The sequence below is a fragment of the Agelaius phoeniceus genome, chromosome 1 (genome assembly GCF_051311805.1).
Source record: "Agelaius phoeniceus isolate bAgePho1 chromosome 1, bAgePho1.hap1, whole genome shotgun sequence".
Lineage (NCBI taxonomy): Eukaryota > Metazoa > Chordata > Aves > Passeriformes > Icteridae > Agelaius > Agelaius phoeniceus.
Genome location: NC_135265.1, coordinates 72,086,191 through 72,112,293, shown reverse-complemented (window position 1 = coordinate 72,112,293; position 26,103 = coordinate 72,086,191). Strand labels below are relative to the sequence as shown.

Below are 26,103 nucleotides of genomic sequence, written 5' to 3'. Positions count from 1 at the left end.
GCTATTAAAAGAACATTTGCTATATCTTTTGCAAAGGTCCAGGGGATGAGAATTTGAGGTCACTATGTACATATGACCTCAGCATCAAAACATATGAAATCCCAGTGCACACAAATCACCACTGGCCCTTTTTGGAGGAAACATTGGAACATGAGAAACAAATACGAGTGACTAGGGAAGTGGAGAGGTGAATTAAGAGAGAGTGGAGAACTAGAATTAAGTATTTTTAAATTTAAAGCTGACTCTCAGGCTTTGAAAATCAGCGTAAACTTTCAAGAATAATGGTGTCAAGACTTTTTTCCTTTCAAGCTTTTTTATAAGTACTGCAGAAGAGCTGCATTTTTTGGGTGTTTTTGTTCTTGTATATCTCTGTTCATTTGAATTCAGTGACCTGAATTCAAAATCCTAATCAACTGTGGGACATTGCTAAAACTCCACTATTTTGAAATAGAATTTAAAATTACTTTTTTTTTTTTGCAAGATAAAGTACATTTCAAGATCTCCCATTTAAACTACTAAAATTTTGGTGTATGGTTTTATTTCCCAAATGAAGTCTGGGGTGTCAATGGGACTTTACATTCACTTCATGGTTTAAGCTTTGCTACATGGAGACAGCTTCCTCTGCTGCCACAACATACTCGTTTCATTTAGATCTGTGTTCTTACTGCCTACATGCTCCTCTTGCCCCCCCAAAAAAGCAAAACATTTGACAGCATTAGCTCCTAAATATTTTCCCAAAACCTTACAGCGAGTCCTTGTCAGACAGCTTGAAATTTTGACTTAGCTAAGCTAAAGCCAGTGAAACTATGGAAAATGTTCACCAGTTTGCTTTCAGACCAACTCTGCTGCATGTGTTCATAAGTTCCATAAAGATTGCATGCTTTATGTTTAATACAAACGGTATCTTTTTTTTCACACCCATCCTTGCTTTTTATATTTTATTTTTGTTTCCCTTGCCTTGGTTGGATGCCTGTGTGTGTTTAATCCAAATCCCTGTCCAGTCCTGGAGTTTGAACTACGGAAAGCCAAGGAGACCATACAGGCCCTTCGAGCCAACCTGACTCAGGCTGCAGGTGGTGTACATAAACCTTTTCTTAAGTCTCTACTTTAAACAATGTAGAAGTAGCTGAGCTCATCCTCTCTGAGAGAGTAAAATTTAGTTACTTCTTTTTTCCTCCCCAGAAAATGAAGTTCCTTTGCAGGAACGAAAAAATTATAAATCAAGTCCTGAAATTCAGGTAGGTGGCTGGTGATAAATGAACTTTGCATGGATTTTAGTGTGAATATAACAAGCTTCCATAGTTGGAAGAAAGATAAACCAAAGATCTAGTGTGTTTTCTTTTTTTTTCCAGGAGCCAATCAGACCTCTTGAGAAAAGAGCTCTAAACTTCCTAGTTAATGAATTTTTATTGAAGAATAGTTACAAGCTTACATCAATAACATTTTCAGATGAAAATCATGATCAGGTAAAATTTCCTTGTGGGTTTGAGGTTTTTTACACGCCTGCTTTCCATATTCTGATCTTGTCATAAACTCAAGTGAACTTAAGTGATTTTTCCTGTGCATGCAGTTTGCTTCATATATACGAGTTCTCTAAAAGTTAAATATGTTAGTTAGCATTTTCATATATAAACCATGGTTTGAAAACACAGCAGTTTGAGCAGTAGTTTCCCAATATTTGTAGGAAGGAGACAGAGCGCTTGCGTTCTTTAAAGGAAGCTAAAGAAGAAGTGAAATAGTGTGAGTTAGATGTTTTCCTTGTATTCTGGTGTGACACACATTCACTTGAAGTCAAGGATCTGGATCTCAAATGTAATCTTTTCCTTAGGTCCTACTCAGTTGACTTGTACAGGGATATACAATTTACTCATTGGCTGTCTTCTAGGGATGTGTGTGTGTGTGTGTGTGAGAGTACTTAATCACCTGTGGCATTGAGTACAGTATTGAATAAGCTCTTGGTAATAAGGTGTTATTCTGGCTCTTTCCCAACATAGCTATGCTTTGATGCATTTTTCTTAAAATGAGCAGTTTTATATCTCTGTTGGCTTACATTTGATGGCAAGAATGTTTGGAAGGTTCTAATTGCATTCTGACTGTTTCTGGGTAGACAAAGCACCCAGTAATATCAACACCCAATATGTATTGATCACAAAATGGGGATATTACCAGAAGAATTAAATATGGAATTTCATCCAGTTTTACGTGAAACTGGTCCTCCTAAACTTTTCCTACATTTCATATCCTAATCTGTGGAGCAAATAGGTTGTTAAATAGAATTTCTGAATCTTCCACCTCCACTGAATATTTGCACATCCAAATACTTGTGAGAATACAGACCCCCAAAAAGAGAAGATGAACAGTCTATCCTATTTGTGCTCTCAACTGAGAAGTTTTTGTTTTGTGAGACAATTAGCAAAAAAGAGCAAAATTATTAATTCTAAAAAGTAAAAATAAACATACTGAAATTACTGTATAGTAGACACATTTTTTTCTATGTTATTCATATAATTATTTGCGAAAATAATATTTCTTCAAAGAAATGTATGTGACCAGACTATGGAAAAAATAATAGTGAAGACTGGGAACAATAGGAAAAAAGTTTAAACCAATACTTAAATTTAAAGTCGTTAAAGAGACCATCACAACTCCTGTGTAACAGTGCAGAAACTTACTTGTATAAACTTACTTGTATATACAGACATGAAATATTCTTGTGTTAATAGGACGATAAGATGTAAATGAGAAAAGGAAGAACCTGTTTGAGACAGGAGGCCCTTGTGTTGTCTGCACCTCACTATCAGTCTTCTACAGAGCTGTTTAAGCTATATTAGATATCAGAAGGAAATTCTTCATGGAGATGTTAAAGGTTGGAATGGACTGCCCAGAGAGGTGGTAGAGTCACTGTCCCTGGAGGTGTTCAAGAAATTACTGGATGTTGCACGTAGTGCTCTGGTCTTGTTCACATGATGATGATCAGTCAAAGGTTGGACTTGATCTCAGAGGTCTTGTCCAGCCTACATGATTCTGTGATACTGTGCTTGTCTTCCCTAGGGAAATTAGACCTGCACTTGTGAGTGAAATGGGAACAAAACCAATATTTCTGCCTTGTATCAACTGCATTGGCTTCTGGTAGAATTTGAGCAATATTTTTTCTGATTATAAAAAGTGTTCATGTCTTAGCAAAAGAGAAAGTGACCTATGTGGTTGGAAAGGTACTCTCTCTAGTATGTTACCTAGAGCTGCCTTTATGGTCAAACTGCTTTGGTTCACAAAGTGAATCCTTCCTCTACTATTGTTTCTTGCTGAGTTATTCTTCTATCTGATTTACTACAATGCAGTCTTGATGTGATTATTTTGCGATTGCATCACCTGTGGTCAAATGAGGAAGAGAAAAGAAAATAAAAGGAAGTATATTGTATGCTTTAGTTTCTTCTATTCTTTTGAAGGATTTTGAACTTTGGGATGATGTAGGATTGAATATTCCAAAACCTCCTGACCTGTTACAACTGTACCGTGACTTTGGAAACCATCATGTTGCTGCAAGAGATGTGGTGGACGCATCAGTTGGTGTAGAAGATGATGAGTTAGAGGCTGACACTCCTATACTCGGGACCGTCCCTGTGTTTGAAACAGCACCACAGTCAATAGAAGTAAGACTGTACAGGAGAAATGTTGCAGCTGTTTGATGTACTGCTTAACTTTATTGTACTAAACTCTTCTGTTTCTGTCTTGTGTTTAGCAATGTTTAATAGTGCAAAAATTAGAAGATCAAATTAGTGTGTTAAACAGTGAGAAATGGTCTTTGATGGAACAAATCCAAAGACTTGAAAGGTACGTTCTTATCAACCTACTTGACTCTTGATAAATGTTAGATAACTTTTCAATGTCTTTCTAACACATATATGGAACCATGACTTAGATATAGGAAATTACTGGGGATTCTTCAGGGCAGGGTGGTCTTTCCTTTTCAGTACATATTATTTGATTTAGAAAAAGGAAGAGCCTTCAAACTGACTATTTCCCTGTATTACATATACAATTTAATTTTGTAACCAATTTTGTTCTTTCAGTGTGACTTCTTTATTCCTTTAAAAACCATCACTTCTGATCTGTTTTACATAGGTTTTTTTTCAATTAGCTTTATGTCACTCCTTAGTGTGACAGCTTGCAAGCACTGTCAGAAAGACGCTTGTTTTTACATCTGACATCAACACAGTATTTCTTTCTGAAGAGCAAGACTAGTAGACATGACAGTATCTTTAAACACAGCAAAAAAAAAAAAGATACTTATAAGTTTTGAGCAACCATATCATTCTGTAAGCCATAAGATATCATTCCTCTTAAGAGGTGTATTGATGCAGCTTGTGGGAAAGTGCTTAAATTTTAAGTGTCTTTATTGACTTGCATAGTTACCATTTCAAAGCCAGATAGGATAGTACATATTAATTCACCACTCTAGTATTTTATGTTTTGCATCCTAGGTAGTGTTCTGTCTTGTAACAATTTGTGTCTCAGTGCTCAGATTTCAGCCAGAAGGAGATAAAACTGTTGCTACTCACTTGTTTCATTGATTCACTCACTCAGTGTGCAACATTTTTGCTGTTACTAATTCTTTACTAAGGTGCTCAATGAAGCTAGTGCTTATTTGAACAGTTTGTGTGATCAAAGTTATTTGTTATAGGAATTCTTAAACATACATGAATTGAAGAATGTGTTGAGCTCTTCAGCATGTTGTCTTTATTTCTGTGCTGCAGTGGTGTGATTTGAACAGCATTTGCATGAAAGCTACAAAAATATTTCATATTTTGCTTTTTCAGTGAAATAGATCTTCTCAAGAATGAAAACTTTTCTGTGTCAACTGTTTATGGTGTAGCTCCCCATCCTTCTTTAAAACAAGTGCCTCTCACAGTCTCAGAGGACAATGGACGGTACTTGGATATCAAGAGCTCTGAGAATGACAGTAAACATGGAAACATTGAGGAAACAAGCCTTGCTTTATCAGCTGAAGTGGATTCAAGGACTTCTAAAGATGATATGCTAAATTCTGTGCCGTCTAAAGAGACAGAAAAACTGTCCTCATGTCCTCCATCATCTAAAGCTGCAGTCCACTTTGATAAACCTAATAGGTTAGTGATAAGTTGTAAACTGCATGATACTATTAAAAATTCTTGTAAAGTAAGTAGATATTTTTCTAACAGTGAAATTCTGCCAAATGAATAGATCATTTATGTTTTGAAGGCAAATAAAAGACTTAACATACCTCTAGGGTACAGTGCTGATATTTTTATATTGTTCCTAATCTCTTCAGGAAGGAGTACATATGACAAACCTACGATTTTAGTATTAAGTTGCAGAAATTCTTTTCACTTTCTGCTTGTTTTTAAACACAGCCCTATTTGTTGGAACAAAAAAATAGGTAAAATGAGAATAGTGAATGGGAAGACAAGAGAGTTCTGTTCTCTTTTAATTCAATAATTCTCTTCTGCTTGAAGAGTTGGGAATTTTTTTTTTTTGCTTTTTCTCTGTAGATGTGTATAACTCTCCTAGAGAGCAGAATTATTTTTCATTTACTTATTTTGTAATTACCAGAAAGGTATCTAATGACATACTGCTTTTTTGAGTTTTGACTTTGGGGCAAGCCTTCACTGGGTAGCCGTGATTCTTTTAACCAAGTTAGGGAATTCATGTTGTGTTATTACTTGGAGACTGAGTTTGTGCTTATAAGTGTTCTTGAAAAAGCCCTTTCAACCTGTACAAGTATTTTTATAGTGAAAAGGAGAAGTGATTTGTTCATTAAGTGATAGATAAACCACTGTAGTCATCAGGAGTAACACGGACGACAAACATAATGAGGGTATGTAGAACTTGTAATTGTTACCACTGCAGACAAAGATAAGCAAGTAGCTCACCTTATGATCTTACTGTTGATGTTTGTAGGGAAGCAGGCAGCCATCCTGCTTTGTCTTTTGTCCCTTAGCAAGCTTTTGCTGGTTTTGATACTGTGATTTGTTTCTAGAATTATCTTTCCATCTGAAAATACCAAGTAGAAATCTGTGTGACATTCTGTGCAGATGGAAAAATAAATGCAAGCTTGTAGTGGGCTGGAGAAAAGGAATACCAGAAAAAAAGAAGTTGCTAATCCTGCTAGTAATTACCTTTTCTTACAAACACTAAGAATCCTGCTTTTTCTGGATTTTCTGTACTTCTTCCACTAAGTTCAAGGGTCAGGGCTACTTTTTCAGTAATATCTTAACTTTTAGAATTGGACAGAAGAAAAGATTTCTGAATATAATTCTTTGGAGTCACATAACAAATTTATTCTCTCTTAGTTGACTATACTAGTGTTTAATAGGAAAGTAGAACAGCTTAGATTTTTCTGGAAAGTGGTCAGTGGTTTGGTTTAAGCTTTCCGGATTTTCTTCTTTTTTAAGTTTCTTTCATATCCTAGCTAAAAATCCAGATATGTGTAGTACACTACTTACTACAAATATGTGTAGTAATCAAAACTTCAAGCTGTTGCTATATACATGTCTACCTACTTTCATTTGGCTTGTTGCAAGTTTCTTCTTGCTCAGATTAATGGTGAGTGCTGGGTGGCATTAAGTGCATGAATATTAGATTGATGGTTTGGGGATAGTGAGGGTGTATATCAAAACAGGATTAAATCACTGGGTGAGGAATGAGCTGTGTATTTCCAGTGGAATTTATGATGGTAGAGACTAGACGAACAGCATTTGTTCTGCTGCTCACAGTTGTTTTAACTGCACCTAGATTTATTTGAAAAGTAGTTCAATGAAGCCGTGAATCCCCGTTGAGTTAAATTGACAAGTCCCCTCAAATGCAGTTCACTGCAGAAATAAATAATGCATGTGTAATATGTAGCTATTTTTGTACTCTGCTTTGGGCTTAATATGTCAGCAAAGGGTCAAAGGAAAGCATGTTTGATACAGTGTTTTATAGACCAGTATCTAGTGCTAAATTTTCTTCCTGCATTATGCCCTAGGTTTGTAATAATGCAGTAATTTTTCTCACTGAATAATTAGATGATTTGTTAAATGTTTTGAGATCTGCAGGAGAAGTAACACAATGGAAATGCTGGATATTTATTGATTTCAATCCACATTTATTTATAGAAGACAATTACTATCATTTATTCAGAATGTACTAAGAAGGGTTAACAGCTAAGACTATCCTAGAAGGCAAGATCATTACTACTGTATCTATAGAGTGTTTTCTTGGCATAAATCTTGCCCAGATGGGAAGAGAGAAGGGGAAGTGAGCCTGCCTTGTGTGCCTGCACTCAGAGCAGCTGTGCGTGCATGCTGGCAAATGAGGACATGACCATCATTGGAAAAATGCCTCAGTTAACAGATGGCAGTGCAAAGCACTAGCAGTGGTTTAGATAGACTGCACCACATGTGTTTATTCAACTAATTTGAGGTGTGTGGTAATTTGCACCAAATACAAGGTGTTTTCTGTATACAGCAGTCCTGGCTTTTTGAATGAATTGACTCTTCTGTCCCAGAGTTATATAGAATAGAACAGCAGTGCCTGGGCTTTTTATTCATTGTACTTTCTTGTATTCAGATGTCTTCACTGCTGGCATCTGTTTGCCCTTGAAGAGACTTGCCGCTGACTTGTGTGCAAGAGGCCTTGGTCTTTTATTGTTTTTGTTCAGTGTAGCCATCAAGGATTTTGTTAGACTTCATTAAGGAGAAGCTTTCTGGACTCCAAGTATAACCAGCAATTGTAAGAGGATCCATGCTGCCCAGAGCTTGCTGTTATTTAACCCACAGGGTAATTCAGTGACATATTGTCATACTTACTTTTCATTCTCTGCAAAGTGGGAATGGAACTTTGCCCTTATGTAGGATTTTAATTAGGATTCCAAGTGGGAAAGGATCTGATATTCTGTAGAATGAATGCCAGGTTGAAGGACAGACTGGGCAAAGGGCTGGCCAAGGCCTTGCCTCTGTGTTAATGTTAAGCTGCTGCTTTGCAGTGCTTGCTAATGTTCTCCCAGTGTAAAAAAAACTCTACAGTCTTGAGTAGAGTCTGTAAATCTGTCACTCAAGAATATTTTACAGCATAAGGACTAACATATTGTGAAAGAGGTCTTTTACAACTTGCTACCATTTAAGTAGTTTAGTAACTTTTTTAAAGTGAACCTTGCACAAAACCAAGCCAAATAGGATTAAAACAAGCTTCCTTCATTAAAATTTAAAATGTACTTCAAAACTCCATACTGTTAAAAAAATTAGGCAATAAATAAAAATTCTTATTTATCATAATTTTCTAAATAGTGAGAAGAGGAAAACTGGTATATTTATTGATGTCCTTTTGAATTAGTTGAAGTAATTGTAAGTAAGAGCTTTGATTCTTAATGGGCTTTTTCAGTTGGAAAAGGGTGAATGATTATGTATTTACTGTAAGAAGTATTATGTGTCAATCTATTAGATAAAATGTATGTCCATGCACGTAATCGTTTGTGTGTTGGATTTTGTGCACTCGTGTGTATTTTTGAGGGTTCCAAGGTGTTACCAATTTCCACATAAAAAATAGGAGTTGCCTCCTCTCAGTATCATTAGAGGACTCAAACAGCAGATGATGGAAATGGGTGAGATGCTTTCTGTGCATATTTTGGAAGACAAATGTTGTGTTTCTTCTTTAAACATAGTGGATGGAGCAGTGTTAGATTAGCATCTAAGGCCTGAGATAAGGCAGAGGAAGTTGTCATTACTGGGAATAATAGGGTGCTGCTGCTTGCCTGTTTGATGTAGTGGTCAGTAATTGTTTTCTGAGAACATTTCTGCCAAATTACCTTCTTCAGACATGGCTGTTTTGAAGCTTTTACCAGGGTTTGATATGGATGCTTAAGGCTTTGAGTAGCTTGGCTGCATTGGCTGGTGCTGGATGTGGCCATGAGGCAGTGCCTGTGCAGATGCACCCTGTACAAGGGCTTAGATACCAGTTTAAGATTGATTTTGAGGTTCTGGCAGCTTTTGAATCTGAAGTTAGATCCCGAAGTGGCAGTTGAGCAAACTCTATTTAACTCTGAAGCTCCTAACTTGACTGACTACTCAAATGCTTTTATGCAATTTGCAGAATCAGAGCATTAAGCAAAAATATTGTTTCATGTGATTTCTGTGCCCGCCCCACCCCGTTTGCATAATTATATGCTTCCTCTTGTATTGCCTAAGCTTCCTTTTCTTCATGATTTAGTCCTATTTTTGAATGTAGCAGCCGTTTGAAAGATGTTATATTTTTTGGAACTAAATCTAACTTCTTATTAGGACACTCACGTTTTTTCTTGCTACAAACAAAACACTCTAAAAGTCAAAGATAATTTTAAAACTTCTGTAGTATGAATCACTTAAACGTGCTTTCTGGGTGTCATATTACCTAGCTGATTAAACCAGCGTGAAAGGGCTTGCTTTATCACCTTTCTGATTATGCTTTCTTCCCCCTCTCCTTTTTTGATGATATTTCAGGAAATTGTCACCAGCTTTCCATCAAGCACTACTGTCTTTCTGTCGGATGTCAGCAGACAGCCGTTTGGGATCAGAGGTATATTTCAGTTGACATAAACTAAAAGATCCTTCATTTTGCATGGCAGCAATAGTTAAACAAGCAATAATTGCTTTGAAACGAGACATGGAAAGATGAATCTATGTGCATGAAAGTTAAGAAATAAATATATGTTCTTAGATTTTATGCTAAATATGAAACCTAGTGATAGAGGTGTAATTACTTTGAATTACTTTGAGGGAACTTTGAGCCTCTACTCATGCTTTTGAAATTACTGACACATCAAAAACTTACAGCTTAATGTATGGGAATAAATTAAATACTTTTCTGGTAAGTGGTCAGCCTGCTGCAATTTTTGTTATTCCTTTCAAATGGCATTTTTCTGTTCCGTTCTAAAAAAAGCAAACAAGCAACTTGATTTTCTAGGTATCTCGAATTGCAGACAGTGAGAAAAGTGTCATGTTAATGCTGGGACGCTGCCTGCCTCATATTGTTCCTAATGTGCTGCTTGCAAAGCGAGAGGTGAGGAACCCTGAAATTTTACTCTTTTTCATCACACTATTTTGTTGTTAATTTTGAAGATGTTGTGTCTAATTTCATGAAAGTCTATTACTTGCAATCATGTTCTTACTTTTGTGCATGCATCTCTGCTCCTAGAAAATGGTTTTACACCTCTGTCAGGTGAGTTCAGCAAACCTGCATGGTATCCTAATATTCCTTCCTCTGCTTAAGGCACCCATTAGCCTTCAGCAAGACTGTTACTGTAGGTCCATCTGTTTGTGGTAGCACAGTTTCTGTTAGGGAAGACCATATCAATGTGCTTTGTAAAAACAGGGGCTATGAGTTCAAACATTGTTTCATTTATTTTGTCTATCAATTTAAATAAGCAATAATATTCAGGTTCTTTTGCAGCACTACATACTTCAACAAAAATAATTTTCAACAAACAAATTATTTTAATGTCTTTTCTTGGAAGCTCCATGTATCAGCCAAGTAAAGGTTCATCAAAAATATCCCTTTGTAAGGAAATGAGCAATCTTGCTTATATGTTTTCCTAAACTTTAAAATGAGAATGACTAAAAATTATGAACATGTAATGTGTATTTTGAATGTAACTGAAGGTGATGGTTTGCATAATCATTCATGCTATATAGCATACAAAAGGAAGGAAAAAAATGTGACTGGCTTTGTTTTGCTTTGTGTAAATATTGCACATTACCATATATGTAAAAAAAAACCCCATAAACTGAAGACATATAAAACAAAAATTCAGTGTCCTTATAGTTGATACTGAAATAAAGGGTTTGAAGTAGCATATCTTGTTGAGCAAGCTTTAGTCCTTGTTGACAGGACCTACAGTATGGTAGACTTAGTCATGTGTTTTGTGTAAATTAATTTTAAGGCTTTGAAAATTCCTCAAGAAATTCGTACTGATCCTGTAATCTAAAATTTTTATACCATACAAGTAATTATCAGCAGCTGACATGGTGAACTTGAGATATGTGCTATGGTTTGAAAAGTCATATAAGGCTTTATTTTTGAGGGAGTGGGGTGTTAACTGGGTACTCTGGAAATTCTTCTGTCTTTCACAATAATTCTGTGAATGTTCCTGGATCAGTGCTTAATTTCTGATTTCTTCTTTATTCCTTTCCTTCCTTCTGCTTGGCAGGATGTGGTATTTTGGCTCCTTTTCACAGCTTTTTGCTTAATCTGTGTAATGTATTGAATATTTTTGTAACCTTTTCTTCTGTTTCCTACTTGGTTCCTTCCTAGGTTGTTTTACAGTGAAAGTTATATTTGATTACATGTATTTTTGCCCTAAATTATCTGCTTCAGTTTAATTGAAAAAGCCACAGATCACAATTGAGTAATTTCATTACATGGGATGTTTAATATTTCAGTAATTGAAATTTCTTTTAAAAATATCTTCTTTTAGTTCCCTGCCACCTTTTGCTATAACTGTTTTTAATGTTCTTTCTGATGTAGTCATGGAACTTGAAGGAAAAGTTGGGTAGACCATCTGTCAGTATTTACACTAATCAAATTATGGAAAGCTAACCTAAGAACTAGGCTGTCTTCAGCAAGGTATAACTTTGAGTCTTGTCCGTAAAGAACCTTATAATGAGACTTTTGCACAGAGAAGTGGGTTAAAAATATACCTCAAAATCACTAATTTGAGAAAGAGGTGTAACAGGTTCAGATCACAATGCAAAGTTCTCACCAGTCTGTTCTGAAACAAGAAGAATGGTAGTATTTAAGATCTTACACTATCAATATATTAGGATGAGAGTTAAGCATAATTCTTTGATGACTCCCTGAAATGTCTTTGTTCTTTAAGCATCTGTCATGTTGAAATTGCTTGCAAAATCTTAAGCTGAAAATTATATGCTATGCATCTTCATTTTGGAGAAACTGAGTTTGCAGAGGCTGACGGTCTCTCAGTAGTTGTTGTCCTTTAGCAGAGATTCAGAAACCATTTTTCCCATGCTTTTGAGCATATAAAGATCAGTAGCAGTCTGCCTGATCCAGTAGTAAGTGTTCTGGCAAATATTATAGTTGACATTTCTGAAATTATTTATTTTTGCGTATTGGTGCAGCTTTAATTGTTCTTCAGTGTCTGTAGTTTAGGTTCCAATGGAAGGTAACAAGAAGGAAAGACAGTATTGAGTAGGGTGGCTGAGGGAATAATTTCAATTGTTTCTAAAAAAAGCAGTTCCAACTGTGTAAAATCAGTAATGCATCATACAGGAAAATTGCCTCAAAGCAATTCATAATCATCAAAATTCATGTAACAACAAGTAAATTTAATTTTGTTTTCATCTCTAACGTCTAGGTTATCTTAACTCCCTGAAAACATCTATGTCAATATTTAGATTTGTGTATGAATGCAGTCACAAATAAAGGAGATGTTGCAATCCAAGTAACAGTTAAGTGGAATGACCAGTAACAAAATGCTAAAAGCCAATACTTAAAAAAAAAAAAAGGCCATTGTTTGGGGTGCAGTCTGTGATAATACTTTTTGAAGATAAGCACCTTGGGTTCATAAAAATTGATCTACATTGTAATCTGCTTTCTCAATTGTCATCACTTAAAATACATTAACAATAAAAAAATTGCAAAAGCAAAATCAGCCACCTTCTATTTGTTAACAGATGTACCATAGAAAAATTCCTTTGGGTAAAATGCAACTAGAGAGAAGCAGTCTTTTAAAATTTTTGTAATAACTAATCAGTGCAATACTCATTTTTCACACTTTTTAAGCTGTTAAAGTCAATGGGTTTTTGTCAGGAAACAAGAGTAACCTTGTTTGTACATACAACTTCCATACTCTGCAGTATATAATCCTTTAATGGAGTTTGGCCCAGAGTAAACTTTTTGCTTAAGATCTTATTAGTCTTGTTCTTAATCAGCACTTTTATTTAATTATTTACATCTTTAATCTCACCCATTATTCCAGTGTTAGTCTTTAACTTCTTTTGTGTTATGCAGACTTAGCACAATCATGATAGCAGTGGTCTACTGAATATGCACCACTAAATAGTTATACTGACAAACTGTTATTTATAGAGAGTTCAACATGTTAAGAATAGAGTTTTGTTTTTATTTGTTTGTAAAGTTGAAGCAAAGATTATATTAAATCTTCAGACTCTGAATTGATGCCATTTTCAACTCCACTAGATCTCCACTGTAGATTGACAGTAATCACATTAATGTGTGGTAACTGCATGTAAATATCACCAAGGCACTTTAATTCTCTGGCATGTCTCTTAAAACACAGTAGAGTTGAGTATCTTACTATGAATTTTCATCTCAGTCTTATGCTTTAAAAGCCATTAAATACTGGTTTTGCTAAAGCAATGCAAAAGAAGACTGTGTCAGATCTTGGCAGTATACTTAATTGTTTGCTTCCAGGGGTTGTATCTAGCAGATTTCATCATGGCTGGATATGGATAAAGGTACATAAACCTGAGTTGCAGAGCATGAAAATTGTCAGTTGTCAATATCTCCTACATGACCATTTTAATTTCCCATTATAGGGGAGAATAAAGAAATCTAAATTAACAATTACAATACTATGTTACTCTGTAAAACGTAGATTGCAGTAGATTTCTATAGGTTATGTTTCTAAAAACAGGGGTACTATTGACTACAGCCTGTTTGCTGGTCCTTTTATGTGATCCTTTTCTTGCTGGTCCTTTTCCATGCTGGTTTTGGCTTGCAGGTCTGTTTTGTTCAGGGGATGAGGGTGTACATGAGACATAACTATATTTTAAGTCCTTTAGTTCCCTTCTGCTCAATATGAGGGCCTAGTGCAGTTTCCTTAGAGTAAAATAGCTCAGTCTCATAGAGTATCCTTTTCATCTCTAGTCTGAAAGCCAATGTCTTTCAACACATGGCCTGTAAAGCTTAGATAGTTCATGGATGTGAGGAGTTGAATTTGATGTTTATGAATTGAATTGCCAGCTTTTGTTGTATCACAAACTTTTGTATGTGTGTTTTCAAATAAACAGTAAATACAGACAAAGAAGTATAAAGTTTTTTCACACCCACACCCTACCATTGATTCTTATGTAAAAACATCCCTTTGGCATCTCTGAGAGGCTTACTTTGGATCCTGGAATAATAGTCTCACCCCATGAAAGGTAATTAGAGCTGTGATTTTAATATTGGTAAGATTAGTAGTACAAAGTTTTGGGTCATGAGTTAATCCTATGATTAATTTTTTTTTTCATTTTAAATTAAAAGAATAAATTTGGAACTTTAAATACATTCTTGCCCAAGACAGTTCCTATCAGTTCTTTGTTGGTACCTGCAGCTATTTCAGTTGCAGACAATAAGATTATTTAATTTTATTTACTTGTTGTCAGAGGCTACAGAATAATTTTAGTTACAGAATAATTTTAGCACAGTATTGGGTCACGATGTAAGCATTGACCATTAAAGAAGATTAAGAGGCAGACATTAACAAAATTGATCATGTCATCCTGGTTTATATATTGTTGCCTGCAATATTAATACATTAATATTTGGAGTAATAAAAATATTATTATTTGAACCTATTGAAGTAACCAGTCTTGACACTTAACACTAGTTAAATTTATTCTTTAAGGTAATTATTTTGCTTATACAAACTCCAGCAAGAAGACAGTAATTAGTGAGAGCAATAAGATGTAGAAGACTTGTTGGAATGTTTAGCAAAACATTGTTATAATGATGGAAACAAAACTGACAGAAAACTCCTTGCTACCTTCTGAGATGCTCACTATATGATGCACTTTTAAAAAACCCAAAATGTAATATTTTATTGTAATACTTTTAATATGTAGGAGGAACTGTAGGCATGTAGTTTAGATGGTACTTATTACCATTAAAAAATCCATGTTCTTTTGTCTGTAATGAAGAGCGAGCTACTCTGTATGTCCATGTAAATGTTGCCTTTATTGATAACTCAAATAGTAAATCCCTTTCAAAGGTAGTAGAACAAGTTGTTGTAAGTTAGGAAGAAATTGTCCAGAGATACTATGGTGAGAAAAATGTGAGTTTTTCTTTAGAGAGACCTACATGGAGAGTTACAGAGAAGCAGAGCAGAGGGAAGATGGGCTGTTTCAATTCTCCTGTGCAGTGTGTTAGGTCAGCCTGAGAGCATTATCTGTCAGTCACCTGTATGTAGCTTCTCTCACAGTAAAACCAAAATATCTTCTTTCTCTCCATTCTGCATCTGGGTAGCTCACAGGTATAAACTGCCTCACATTGGAATTTGGCTTTTCAATAGGAGAGGTGGAACCTGTGACACATAATGTTATATTGCATCAAGCTGCAAGTGCCAACAATGTTACCATATGAGTCTGCTTGGAATCTAATGGGAAAACAGTATCAAAGCTCTGGAAGTCACTCTTCTTGCTATGGTCATGAGTCACTAGTCACTCCTGTTGACTAACACCAACACAAACTACCAAAACTCATGTTCTGAACTCAAAGGCAAAAGAGAAAACAAGGACTTGGGGATGAACAGAATGTTTAGGAAAGTTCCCAAATTAAATAGAGGGAGAGTTGTTGGGTTTTTTTGAAACTTAACTTCTTGCTTTATGACTGTCAGCACAGGTGGTATTCCTTCCCAAGGAATGCAGAGTGTTTCAAATAGCACTGGAAGTCCACTCCTTGATTATTAATAAATATATAGAGTCTTCAATACCATGTTGTGAACTTTTCTCTTGAATCTAAACAGCCAAATACTAATCTTACCATGTTTTATTGGAAAATTGCTGCTTCATATTGCTTCTCTGCTGGTTTAAAGAACGAAAAATCTGAGATTTGTAAAACAAATCTACAGCAAAGGCATGACCCTTAGCACCAGGAAGAAATGAGCTCAAACCTACCAGTAGGTCGTTTTATTTTCTTAATGCTCCTGAATGTCCTGAGAAGAATCTGCCCCTTATAAGTCTTTGGGAGACTTCACTTGACCTGTTTGATCCCTCTGGAGAGCAGTTTAGTTCTTCTGGTCCCACAGTCCCCTTTACTTCCAGTTTTACCTTCATGTCCCTGAGGGCTTTAGGGAGCACAGAAAACACTGTTTGAGACTTCTCACTGTTTCTCCACTCCCGTTAATAGAAGGAGCTGTAGAAGCCCTGATGCAGCGATGCAGAGAACACTCTCTTCTCCCATAGTATGCATGAGAGAATGTGACCAATGGACGAGAAAATACAGCTAATTCCATCAGCTAGAATAACCAGCTTGCTGCAAGGTAAAGAACCAGCCTTGTATCTGCCCATGTCAATGCTGTTAGGTTACTCATTACCTTTCAGACACAAGGCAGTAGTTTCTAGGTGAATATTCTCAGGTGTTTTCCTTTCACGTAGACTCAGCTGAAAAAAGACCATGTTAACTTCCTTAAATTCTGTAAGAAGCTTAAAAATACCCCACCTCATGGTACTGCTTTAAAATCTAGCAGTAGTTCTGAATAAGCAGTTGAGGTTTTTGAGTAGGTACTCAAACATGCTAAGGAAGTGAAATCAATGTGTTGGTTTCAGTAGATGAAACAAAAATCCCATTAATGTCCCATTTCATGGAGGATATTCTTTGTCAAGTTTTTCATAGGAGTATTTAAGAATACTTCCACGAGCAGTTGAATAATGTGAATTTAGAGTAGATTTCAGAAAGTTAGGTTTCACTAAAGTAACAGATGTATATTTAGCTTTAAGTTTTTAAGTGAGCTTTAGTCTTTATAGTAGTAATTTTGTTCTGTATCTACAAATTGCGATCAGATTTCCTATTTAAAAGATGTTAGTTTAATGTATAAGTAGTGTTATTTAGAGTGGTGTTGAGGCGGATATTATTTTAGAAATATTCTTTCAAGTCTTTTTGAATTAACGCAGCATTTGCAGGAGAGAAAATTCTATGCAGTCCAAAAAGATAAGTTAAATAAGCTAAATCCTCAGACTTCTCATAACTTTAAATGGGCAAAAATTTCAAGTAAAAATAATGAGATCTAACATGAAGATTCTAGAGGGGAAGAAGCTCTCAGCTGAAGAAAGTTATTTAGTTGTTCATGCAATTTAATTTGTCAAGTTCCTTTAATGCAGGTCTTCAGTTCATGCTGTGTTGTGCTACACTTATTTAAAAACAACCCCAGTTACTCTTTAAAAAGTATTTAAGAACTGGAAATGTTCAAAGTATTCAAATTTATTTTTCATTTCCCCTTCTCTCCTTTTAGATTTTTTAAGTGATAGGTAGGATATTTCCATGTTGTCTCCTCTGTCATAAATTCTCTAATCTGTATCATAATTGAGTTGAATATTGCCAGTATATCTTCCAGAGTCACAGAATGTTAAAACACAGTTCAGGCTGTGTCTTGGTCATCTTTGGAGATGGAAAATAGCACATGGAGTAGAATTCTTGTAAAATGAAAAAAAAACTACAAAAAAAGCTTGTCAGGAGTTGGCTAGCTTAGGCACTGCTCTAAAATGGAGTCTTGTTCTATGTTTAATATAAATAGAGCTCGGGCTGTTTAGGAAAATACAGGTTGAGCAGTGAGGATGTTGTCAGTGGTGTTTCCACAGGTCCACAAGAACATCATGATTAGATCTCTTTGAATATCTGCAAGAAGAAATTTGCACCTCCCTGCAAAGTCATTCTAAACAACCACAGGTTTTTCCAGGTTTTGTATAATTTCTCCTACTAATGTTAGATGTGTTTCCCACTGTCACCTGCTTATTTGTCTCAACTTAATAATTCACAAAAAGTCTTTCTGCTGAAAATTGCTCCTAAGTACACAGCAAGCGTGCAAGGTAATCTCCAGATTACTTGCCCATGTTTTTTTCCAGACACTGAGGTTTTTTCTTCTTTTTTTCCTGACCTCCCAGTGTGATGTTTCTGTCTCTAAGATATTAAATCATTTAAAAACTGTCTGGCTTTCAAATTCAGTTGGAGTAAAAGCTCACATCAACAAGGTCAAGGGAAGGGACTTCCAGACAATGTTTTAGAAACATTTGGTTCTTCTGGGAATGAATACCATGAGCTTTGTAGGCATATTTAGAAAGGAGGAGGCCTTCACTATGAAGATTCTTCTATTTTCTCTCCATGTTTTACACAGTATTTTCTTTGTAATTTATTCTTTTAAGGGGTTTTAATTACTCCAAAAAGAAAATTCAGCTTCAGAGATCACTTTTGTATGGAAAAAAAAATCATAGAACCTTTACAAAAATCAGATAATTGTCAGTCAACACAAAATCTGTCTGCAGTCACCATTACCAATGTATGTTTCTCAATGTTTATTTTTTCCAACTTGTGCACAAAACCATGTAGGGTGTTTAATTTGAAATTTTAATCTTTAACTCCTTGGCATTTTTTCATAGGAGCTTTATTTCATAGTTGTCTGTGGAGCTTCAGTTCAGTAGGTAGTGAAAACAGTTGAAACCATGATTGTCCTCTAATTCTGGTTACAGGTGACCTGCATATGTTAATTGTAATCTTTGCAGAGCTTTTCATTTCATGTGCTGATTCTCCCCTGATTTTTCCTAGCAGGAAAATCATTCTAACTTTTGTAGACCTCCACTTTCCTCAAGTCACTTAATAAGACATCAGGACTCCAAAGTATCTTTTCTAACTGTTTTGATGTTATGTGATTTTAGATTATCTTCTTAGTTTCTTGTGCAGTAAATGAATGTATGCCCAAAGCAATTTTACTTTGTTTGGTTTTCCCCTACCCACAACTTTTTAGGAATTGATCCCACTCATACTGTGTACAGCCTGCCTCCATCCTGAACCCAAAGAGAGAGATCAGCTTCTGCACATACTGTTCAATTTGATCAAACGACCAGACGATGAGCAAAGGTGTGTTGGCGCTTGTGTGATATGGGACAAGCAGGAACTTTTTTGTCTGTGCAAGCAGCAGAACTTGTAAAAATTGGATATTATTGGGTGATATTAAACAGGTTTTGTTTAGCTGGTGTTTTGCTTATATAGTGTTGACAAATTTATGCCAAGTTCAGGAGTTTTCCTTTGCATGATCTGTACTTCCATTTACTGAATTGTAAGAGTGTGCTTGTAAGATAGAGTGTAATTTCAGTTCCTTTTTCTGTTCAAAGATGAATTTTTTGCTAAATTTTTTGCTCTTTTGCTAAAATGATCTTTAACATCCTAATTCTTAGCACTGGTTGATGTAGAAATCAAAACAGCTTTTCTTTTAAAATCTCTGTTAGTAATCTACATGTTTGTTCAGATGACCACCACATTTCTTTAGGGAAAATAGTGCTCTTTCTACCTATGGCTCATTAATATGGTGGCAGTAAAAAAGTCAGAAGAGTGTAGCAGTGATCTAGGTCTGACAAGTGTTAAGGACGTTGTTTCATTTTGGTTAAGCTTCTGAAACAAATTACACCTTTTGTTCTATAAATTTAATTCTTCCCTAGTGCACAGGAAAACTTTATACTGATCTTGATGAAAATATCCTTAAGGTTGAAAGACAGTACTCAAGCTGGTATGTTTCCTTCTCTTAACTGTGGAACAAGTTTTCGTGTTCGATCTGTAGCTCTTCCATTATTTTTGTTAGAGATGTTTTGGAAAGCATCTGTATCCTTTGTTGCTCTAGGCTGTCTTCAGACAAAATAGGCTTTATCAAATAGGTGGAAAGCATTTCTTTTGGCGACTCTCCAAAACTGAAGTGTCGAGGCATCTTTTTAAACCATTCTCATGGTAAAATCTAGAGATTAGGTATAATTGAAAGCCATGGCTTTGGAGACAAAAAAAAAAAAAAAGCTTAAACAAAAGCAACTTGTAGCATAGTGGCACCATGTAGATTGAAATTACAAAAAGATGCAGTCTTGGTTCTACTTCAGAGTCATTAGAAATCTGCTTCTGAAGTGTTTTAAATGTCCCAGTAGATTGAGAAGCTAAAATAATTTGTGGTTGAAGGGGAAGGAAATTGCATGTCACTTGGAGTCTCTTGTGATTAATTTGTTACCGGATTGGTGGCCTATCAAGTAGACTTCTCATATCCCCCATAGGTGCATGAGGTGTGTCTATTCCAGCAGTTAAGAAAGAAGAAAAATCTTTTTTCCTTGAATTTGTTCCATTTTTGTTCAGAATTAGAGATTTATATATAATAATAACTTGTTTCCATGAGAAATCTGGGAAAAATAGTCTGCCATAAACTCTAGGACAAAGCATGCATATGCATACTATACATTTGCACACATAGAAATAACAATTGCTTTTGAAGGTGCCATAATCTGATGGAAAACCAATTGAGATTCCATGAATAAAAGTTATTCTGAATAGTAATTAAATAGAATATACTTTTTCAGAATTTAAGGGGGGTTATATTTATAGATTTCTATGGAAGTGTATTATGCATGCTTTGTTTTTATCTAAATACATGTAAATAATATGTTAGAAGTCTTGTGCAATATGAAGAGAGGAAAGACATTCAGGTTTAATCACCAGAACGATGATGTTAATTATCTCGTTACTTGTTTGCCTTCTGCTGTACTGTACAGGCCTACTACATTGTCCCTTGATGTGGCAGCTGATTAGTTGACATTTTTAATTTGCTAAATGCGAGAGACTGAAATGTGACATTGCATTTCTAAGAATTAACCCATTAAAAGAAGTACTTTGTTTTACAATGTCCAGTATCTGAAGTATGTTAACAATTATGCAGAAAGCCTGGATTATACCTCTTGCCCATGTGAGATGCATTTTGGTGTTTGGCATATTTCTGTAGTCTTGTACACTAACATTTTATTTGACAAGGCCACTTGTATCATCATGGCTTTGCTCATTAATGTTCCATTCAACTTTTAAAAATGCCTATCAAATTCTCTTCTGCAAAGGAGCAAAAATGTGTTCACATAACCTCCTTTTTGTACAATTATGTTAGTTTTGGAGGCTAGGAGTCATAATGAAGTGAGTTTAATGTTTGACTCTGATAGGACAAGATTAAAACGTTGTTTCAATCGCCTTTTATTCAGATCCTTACAACTTTCCTTTCTCTGAAATGCTGACTGTTATATGCTGTTAAAATGGTTGCAATAAAATATTTAAAATCTTATTTTAAAATATTTTTGAAATATCTTCAAATTCTCATCTGGTAGGTAGGGCAGAAAGAAATCTGGCTTAATTTTGAGATTTCATGGAACTTTAAAAAAAAGATTCGATGTAAGAAAAAATATTTTGTTTTATCCCATTTGTAATGCAGAAAACTTCAAGTGATTACTGTGTTCTGCTATTTTCTAATGTCTTAAAAATATATATTCTCTTACCCATTTCTGTGATTAGGTGCAGTGTACAGAACCAAAAACAGTAATTCAAATGACTATTTTGTTTGCAGTAGAACTGAGAATTACCACAGGCTTTTGTCTCCATATTGCTATCAGCTGTTGATTTCTTGAGTCTTACCTAATCATTTTTGTTTTCTCCTTACTTTTTACCTTAATCAAAGGCCTAGTTCTGTCAGTGTGGCAGAGAGGTAAAAAACCCAAACGCACACAACACATAGGAGCTTGCTCTGATTGTTGGCATAAAGAATGCTGGGATAAAAAAAACCCAACTTTTTGATAGGATCTTTCTCCTGAAAAATTCTTAAAGTGAATGAGTCTTTTTGATGGGGTATGTTCTCTAAGGGGTTAGAAGATAACCAGCAGAATCTCTGCCTTTCAACCTTAAGGGGATGCTATTGGTACAGAAAATATTTAGGAGTCTAGACATGACACTAAAATGGTAACAATTCTGGCTTACATTTCACAGAGGAGTAATAATAAACTCTGAGTGGTGTCCCAGTATTACTGAGGAAGTGATAAAATTGAGTCTCATGTCCACACATTATCATTTGAAACTGGGTATTTAATAATTTTTGTAGCCTCTAAAGGTAAATAGAATTGGTGAATTGCATTCAAAGTTGGTACTATTCCAATCCTATCAACGGGAAAAATAGAAGTAAAAACATCTTAGGAAGATAGACAGTCATTAAATAAAATACCACAAATGACAATTTAGTACAGTCTTACTGAAATTTTATATATACCTCTGTGCCTATAAAATTGATGGAACAATGGCAATCTCTTGCAAACTTTAATGAAAGGTAAAAAAGTATAAGAATGTGAACACAAATAACAGGTGATCATAGATCCTACTGGTTGATTACTTGCTTTCCTTTTTTTAGTGGGGTTTAGAAGATTTCTCACAAGAGTGAAGTTCAGTATTTTGTGAGATGACAGTAACTTGCTTGTCAAAAGGTTGCAAAACTATGTCATAAAAGAAATAAGCTGCTTGCTCGGAAGAAAGTTCATTAAATCTCACAAATGCTTCTAAATAAAATCAATTTGCTTCACTGAAATACTGATAGTATGATAGTATTAGGTAATTTAGATCCTTTTACTGCATGACAGTATTCAGTACAAAGAATTAAATGAGAAATTTAGTTAGATAGTCCCAATCTCAGACTTTAGAAAATCAGAAATACCCAAATCAGAGATTCTCAGACTAGTTTATGGAGTTGAGGATCTGCAAGATTTTGGAAAAGGCATTCTGAGTATAAAACAAGGTAAAAATCATAGAATAGTTTGGGTTGGAAGGGATGTTTGAAGGTTATGTAAGCAAATCCCCACCCTGCAATGAACGGGGATATTAGCAGCTTTCAATTTAATATTTAGTCTATAAGTCAGTGTGGATGGTGTGAAATCTTGACTGCAGACAACTACCTATTGCCTGTCAGCATGTGCTTTTCCTGACTTAAGGAATATATGTTATATATTATAAAACTTTATAAACAGGTTAAAGCTTTACATTTATCTTTTCAGACAGATGATACTGACTGGGTGTGTGGCATTTGCCCGACATGTTGGACCAACACGTGTAGAAGCTGAACTTTTACCACAGTGTTGGGAGCAGGTAACTGATTATTGTTTGCTTTATGCTCCAAAATCAGTTAGAAGTTCATAAATTTGAGTTTTACTTGTTCAAGGGAGAGGGTTTGGCTTTGGTTTTCAGCAAGATATTTGCATGTTCTTTGTTCTCATCATATATATTTTTATTTAATATTAAAAACACCTCAGAAGCAGAAAGCTTATTAAAGACTATCTGGAGAGATTTTAGTTACCTGCTTGTACCTGAATAAGCTTGTTATATTGAAGTGTAGATAAGCACATGTTCTTCATCAGTGTTGTGTAACATATTGCTAGGTAGGTACTTTTATAATTTTTGCTCTGCATTCCAGCCTGTTGGAAATCCATTTTCATTCAAAGATTTTATTTGCTGATTTTTTTTAATGTTGTATTAAGTCCCTGGAGCAGTGGCCACACCAACTAGTTTAAATTCTTAAAGAGAAAATCAAAGACCAAAGTACTCATAAGCAAGTCTCTCATAGATGAGATGAGCCTGAAGTTTACATCTCTTGTAGAATCACAGTGATCTTTTTCACAGATACTCCAAATTAATAGAAATAACTGAACAACCAAACAGAAATGTTTTTACTTTTTCATCTGAGGCATGGAAGCAGAACAACATGAGTTCAGGTGAAAATATTTTGTATTTTCCTACCACAGTGAAGGAAAGGGAGTTCTCATTGCCTGAGAAGACAATGAATAACTAAGCCATGACGGAGTGGGAATGCCTGCTTTGATGGCAGAGTCTTTCTGGTCTGGTAGTTTCCTACTGTTCCTTGCATAACACAGCAATCTGTGTTTCCCAATAAAGTCTAAGCTTTAATAACCTTAATGCTTTCTGACAGTAGAAGTAGAAATTATATGCAGCATTTGTGCTTGTTGTGAATGACTGATGTATCTGTTGATTAAGTGAAGGTCTCATGACAGTAGTAGTTTGAAAGAGCCGTAGAAAGAATTCTGTATTTTTGCCTAATTTTGTAAGCAACATTTTGTTTTCTTAGTCCTCATGAAATTTAAACTGTGATTGAAAAAAACTATCTCACCTCAGGAAGAGCACATTTTTCTCATCCACTTCTTGCTAATTGCTGAAGCAAAAGAGAAACGAGTCCAACTGTACAAGAAGAGCATCTCAGACTGCCAAGTCATATGGCGTAATGCACTTAATGCAGCTTGCCAGACTTTGTTTGGCAGTACTGGAAACAGGTCATTATTTTCTCCAGCTGAAATTTTCTCCAGCTGAATCTCACGGTCACAAGTCTTGAGTTTGTAGAAGGAACTTAATATAAACATAGTTTTCTACTTTTTGCAGTAGATGTGTAAATCATGAAAAGGATTCATGCTCTTGGTCTCCAACCAAAATCTGTTTACAGATGCAGAGGTCTGGGCCCTCAGGAAGTTCATCCTTTTCATTGATACATTGTGGAGCTCAGTTATCAGCTAGTCTTTTTAAACTCTCTACCTGCTCCTTTGCAGGTAAAATTTGGTAACTGACTCAGTTTAGTTGAAGGCTCTGTGAATGCTAAAAGGGTCACTCAAAATTGGTGACCAGTGATTGGCTTCCAAAATTACTAAAGACAAAAGGAAAATAAATAGTAATAAACATTTTAATTACATTTAGTTTCCAAGGGCTACTCATCTGCTCTGAACACAAACCTGACAGAAATTTCAGTCTTTTTTCCTCCAGTATGTGTTTGTAATATCAGGGGTGATACTTGTATTGCCATGCTAGACTACCTAAAACCTGTAGGGGGATAGAATATAAGAAAATATAGTGTAGAAAGTAATCTTACCTCTAAGGAGTTGCAGCTGAGCCAATTATCAAAGATAAGGAACAGGCTTGACTTTAACAGGCCACAGCTGTGACCAGTGAGGAGAAGAGTGCTATAAAAGAGTGGGGTGGCTGGTTGGGAAGGGAACTGGAGTCATTTGGTTCCTTTGTGAAGAAGAACATGTCAGTGCTCTGAGGAGAAGCCCATGAGAAACACCAAGAAGGTATGAAACTTTTGTGATAAGAGACAACAGTATGGAACCCCTACAATAAAATGGCAATAAAAAACAGCTGAAACCAGTCATTGCTGTTTCCCTCAGGTTGGCAGAGCTCCACAAGATGATCTGTGTCTATGCTGTCAGTGGGGAATTTGCTTTTGAAAAGATGGCACATAAGTAAAAGATTTTATAGAATAATAAAGAAGGTTTGGAAGGGACCTTAAAGGCCATTAGCTCCAAGGCTCATCCAGCCTGGCCTTGAAAATCCTGGGATGGGGCATCCACAGCTTCTCTGGGCAACTTGTTCCAGTGCCTCACCACCTTCACAGCCTAGTAGGTTTTAAAGCAGCCTCTTACTTGTCCATAATATTTTTCATTTATGAGATCTCCATACTTTTAAAAATTATTGCAGGTGCTCTACTGATGAATGAATGCAAAGTAATGATAGACACACTCAAAGAACATTCCCATGCTTGAGACTTCAGTTTAGTCCTGAAACTTACAATTTGTTAATTTAAGTCTCTTTGAAATCATCTTTTCCACACTTGATTCTTGAGAGAGTTCTCAGTCATTTCATACTAGAGCAGTCAGAGTCAGGCATCATTGTTGAGTGTGCTGAGCCAGTCATCTCAGAAAGTTGTCAGGTTGGTTGTGTCATTTTTTCTATGTAAATACATCCTGGCTATTTCCAGCCACATTCTCGTCCTTTGATGTTTGGAAATGCCTTGTAAGGCCAATTGCTCCAACAGCTTCCCAAGAGCTGGTGTGAGGTAGACTGCCCTGTGTTTGACTGGGTTTTCTGTCTTGCCCTTCCTGAGGGTAGCAGTGGCATTTGCTTTCTTCCACTCCTCAGGAATTTCCCCATTTCCACAACATTTTAATTGTCAAGAGTGTTCTTGGAATGACATCAGCCTGAGCACTCATGGGTACATCCCCATCAGGGCCCACAGACTAGTGTACGTCAAGTTTCTTCAATATTTCCTGGCCTGCTAGTTTCTGTTAAAGGTCCTCCTGGTGCCAGAATTTAGCATGGATTTTAGGGACCTCAGACTACTGAAGACAAGTCTTTCAAGATAGAGGCAAAGAAGGCAGTGAGTACTTTGGTCTTTTTACATGGTTAGATGACTGACTCACCAAGGCTCTACACTACACAGCAAGAAAGAAGCAATTGCACCAAATGCTGCGTATCCTATTTTATCTGACAGCATCA

The 26,103-nt window shown here is 35.7% G+C and overlaps 1 protein-coding gene across 2 annotated transcripts in view; it reads left to right on the top strand.

The window, feature by feature from the left end:
* The window catches only part of RELCH (RAB11 binding and LisH domain, coiled-coil and HEAT repeat containing), a 77,141-nt gene that overhangs the window by 23,865 nt on the left and 27,173 nt on the right, over positions 1-26,103 (top strand). The window contains exons 3-12 of one of the 2 annotated variants that reach the window (XM_054628872.2): positions 1,002-1,073; positions 1,183-1,238; positions 1,353-1,466; positions 3,447-3,650; positions 3,740-3,831; positions 4,818-5,126; positions 9,492-9,567; positions 9,955-10,050; positions 18,746-18,858; positions 22,824-22,914. In XM_054628872.2, coding sequence (XP_054484847.1) covers positions 1,002-1,073; positions 1,183-1,238; positions 1,353-1,466; positions 3,447-3,650; positions 3,740-3,831; positions 4,818-5,126; positions 9,492-9,567; positions 9,955-10,050; positions 18,746-18,858; positions 22,824-22,914 — 1,223 coding nt within the window. The remainder of the gene's footprint in view (positions 1-1,001; positions 1,074-1,182; positions 1,239-1,352; positions 1,467-3,446; positions 3,651-3,739; positions 3,832-4,817; positions 5,127-9,491; positions 9,568-9,954; positions 10,051-18,745; positions 18,859-22,823; positions 22,915-26,103) is intronic. The other variant, XM_077181834.1, reaches the window with a different exon arrangement.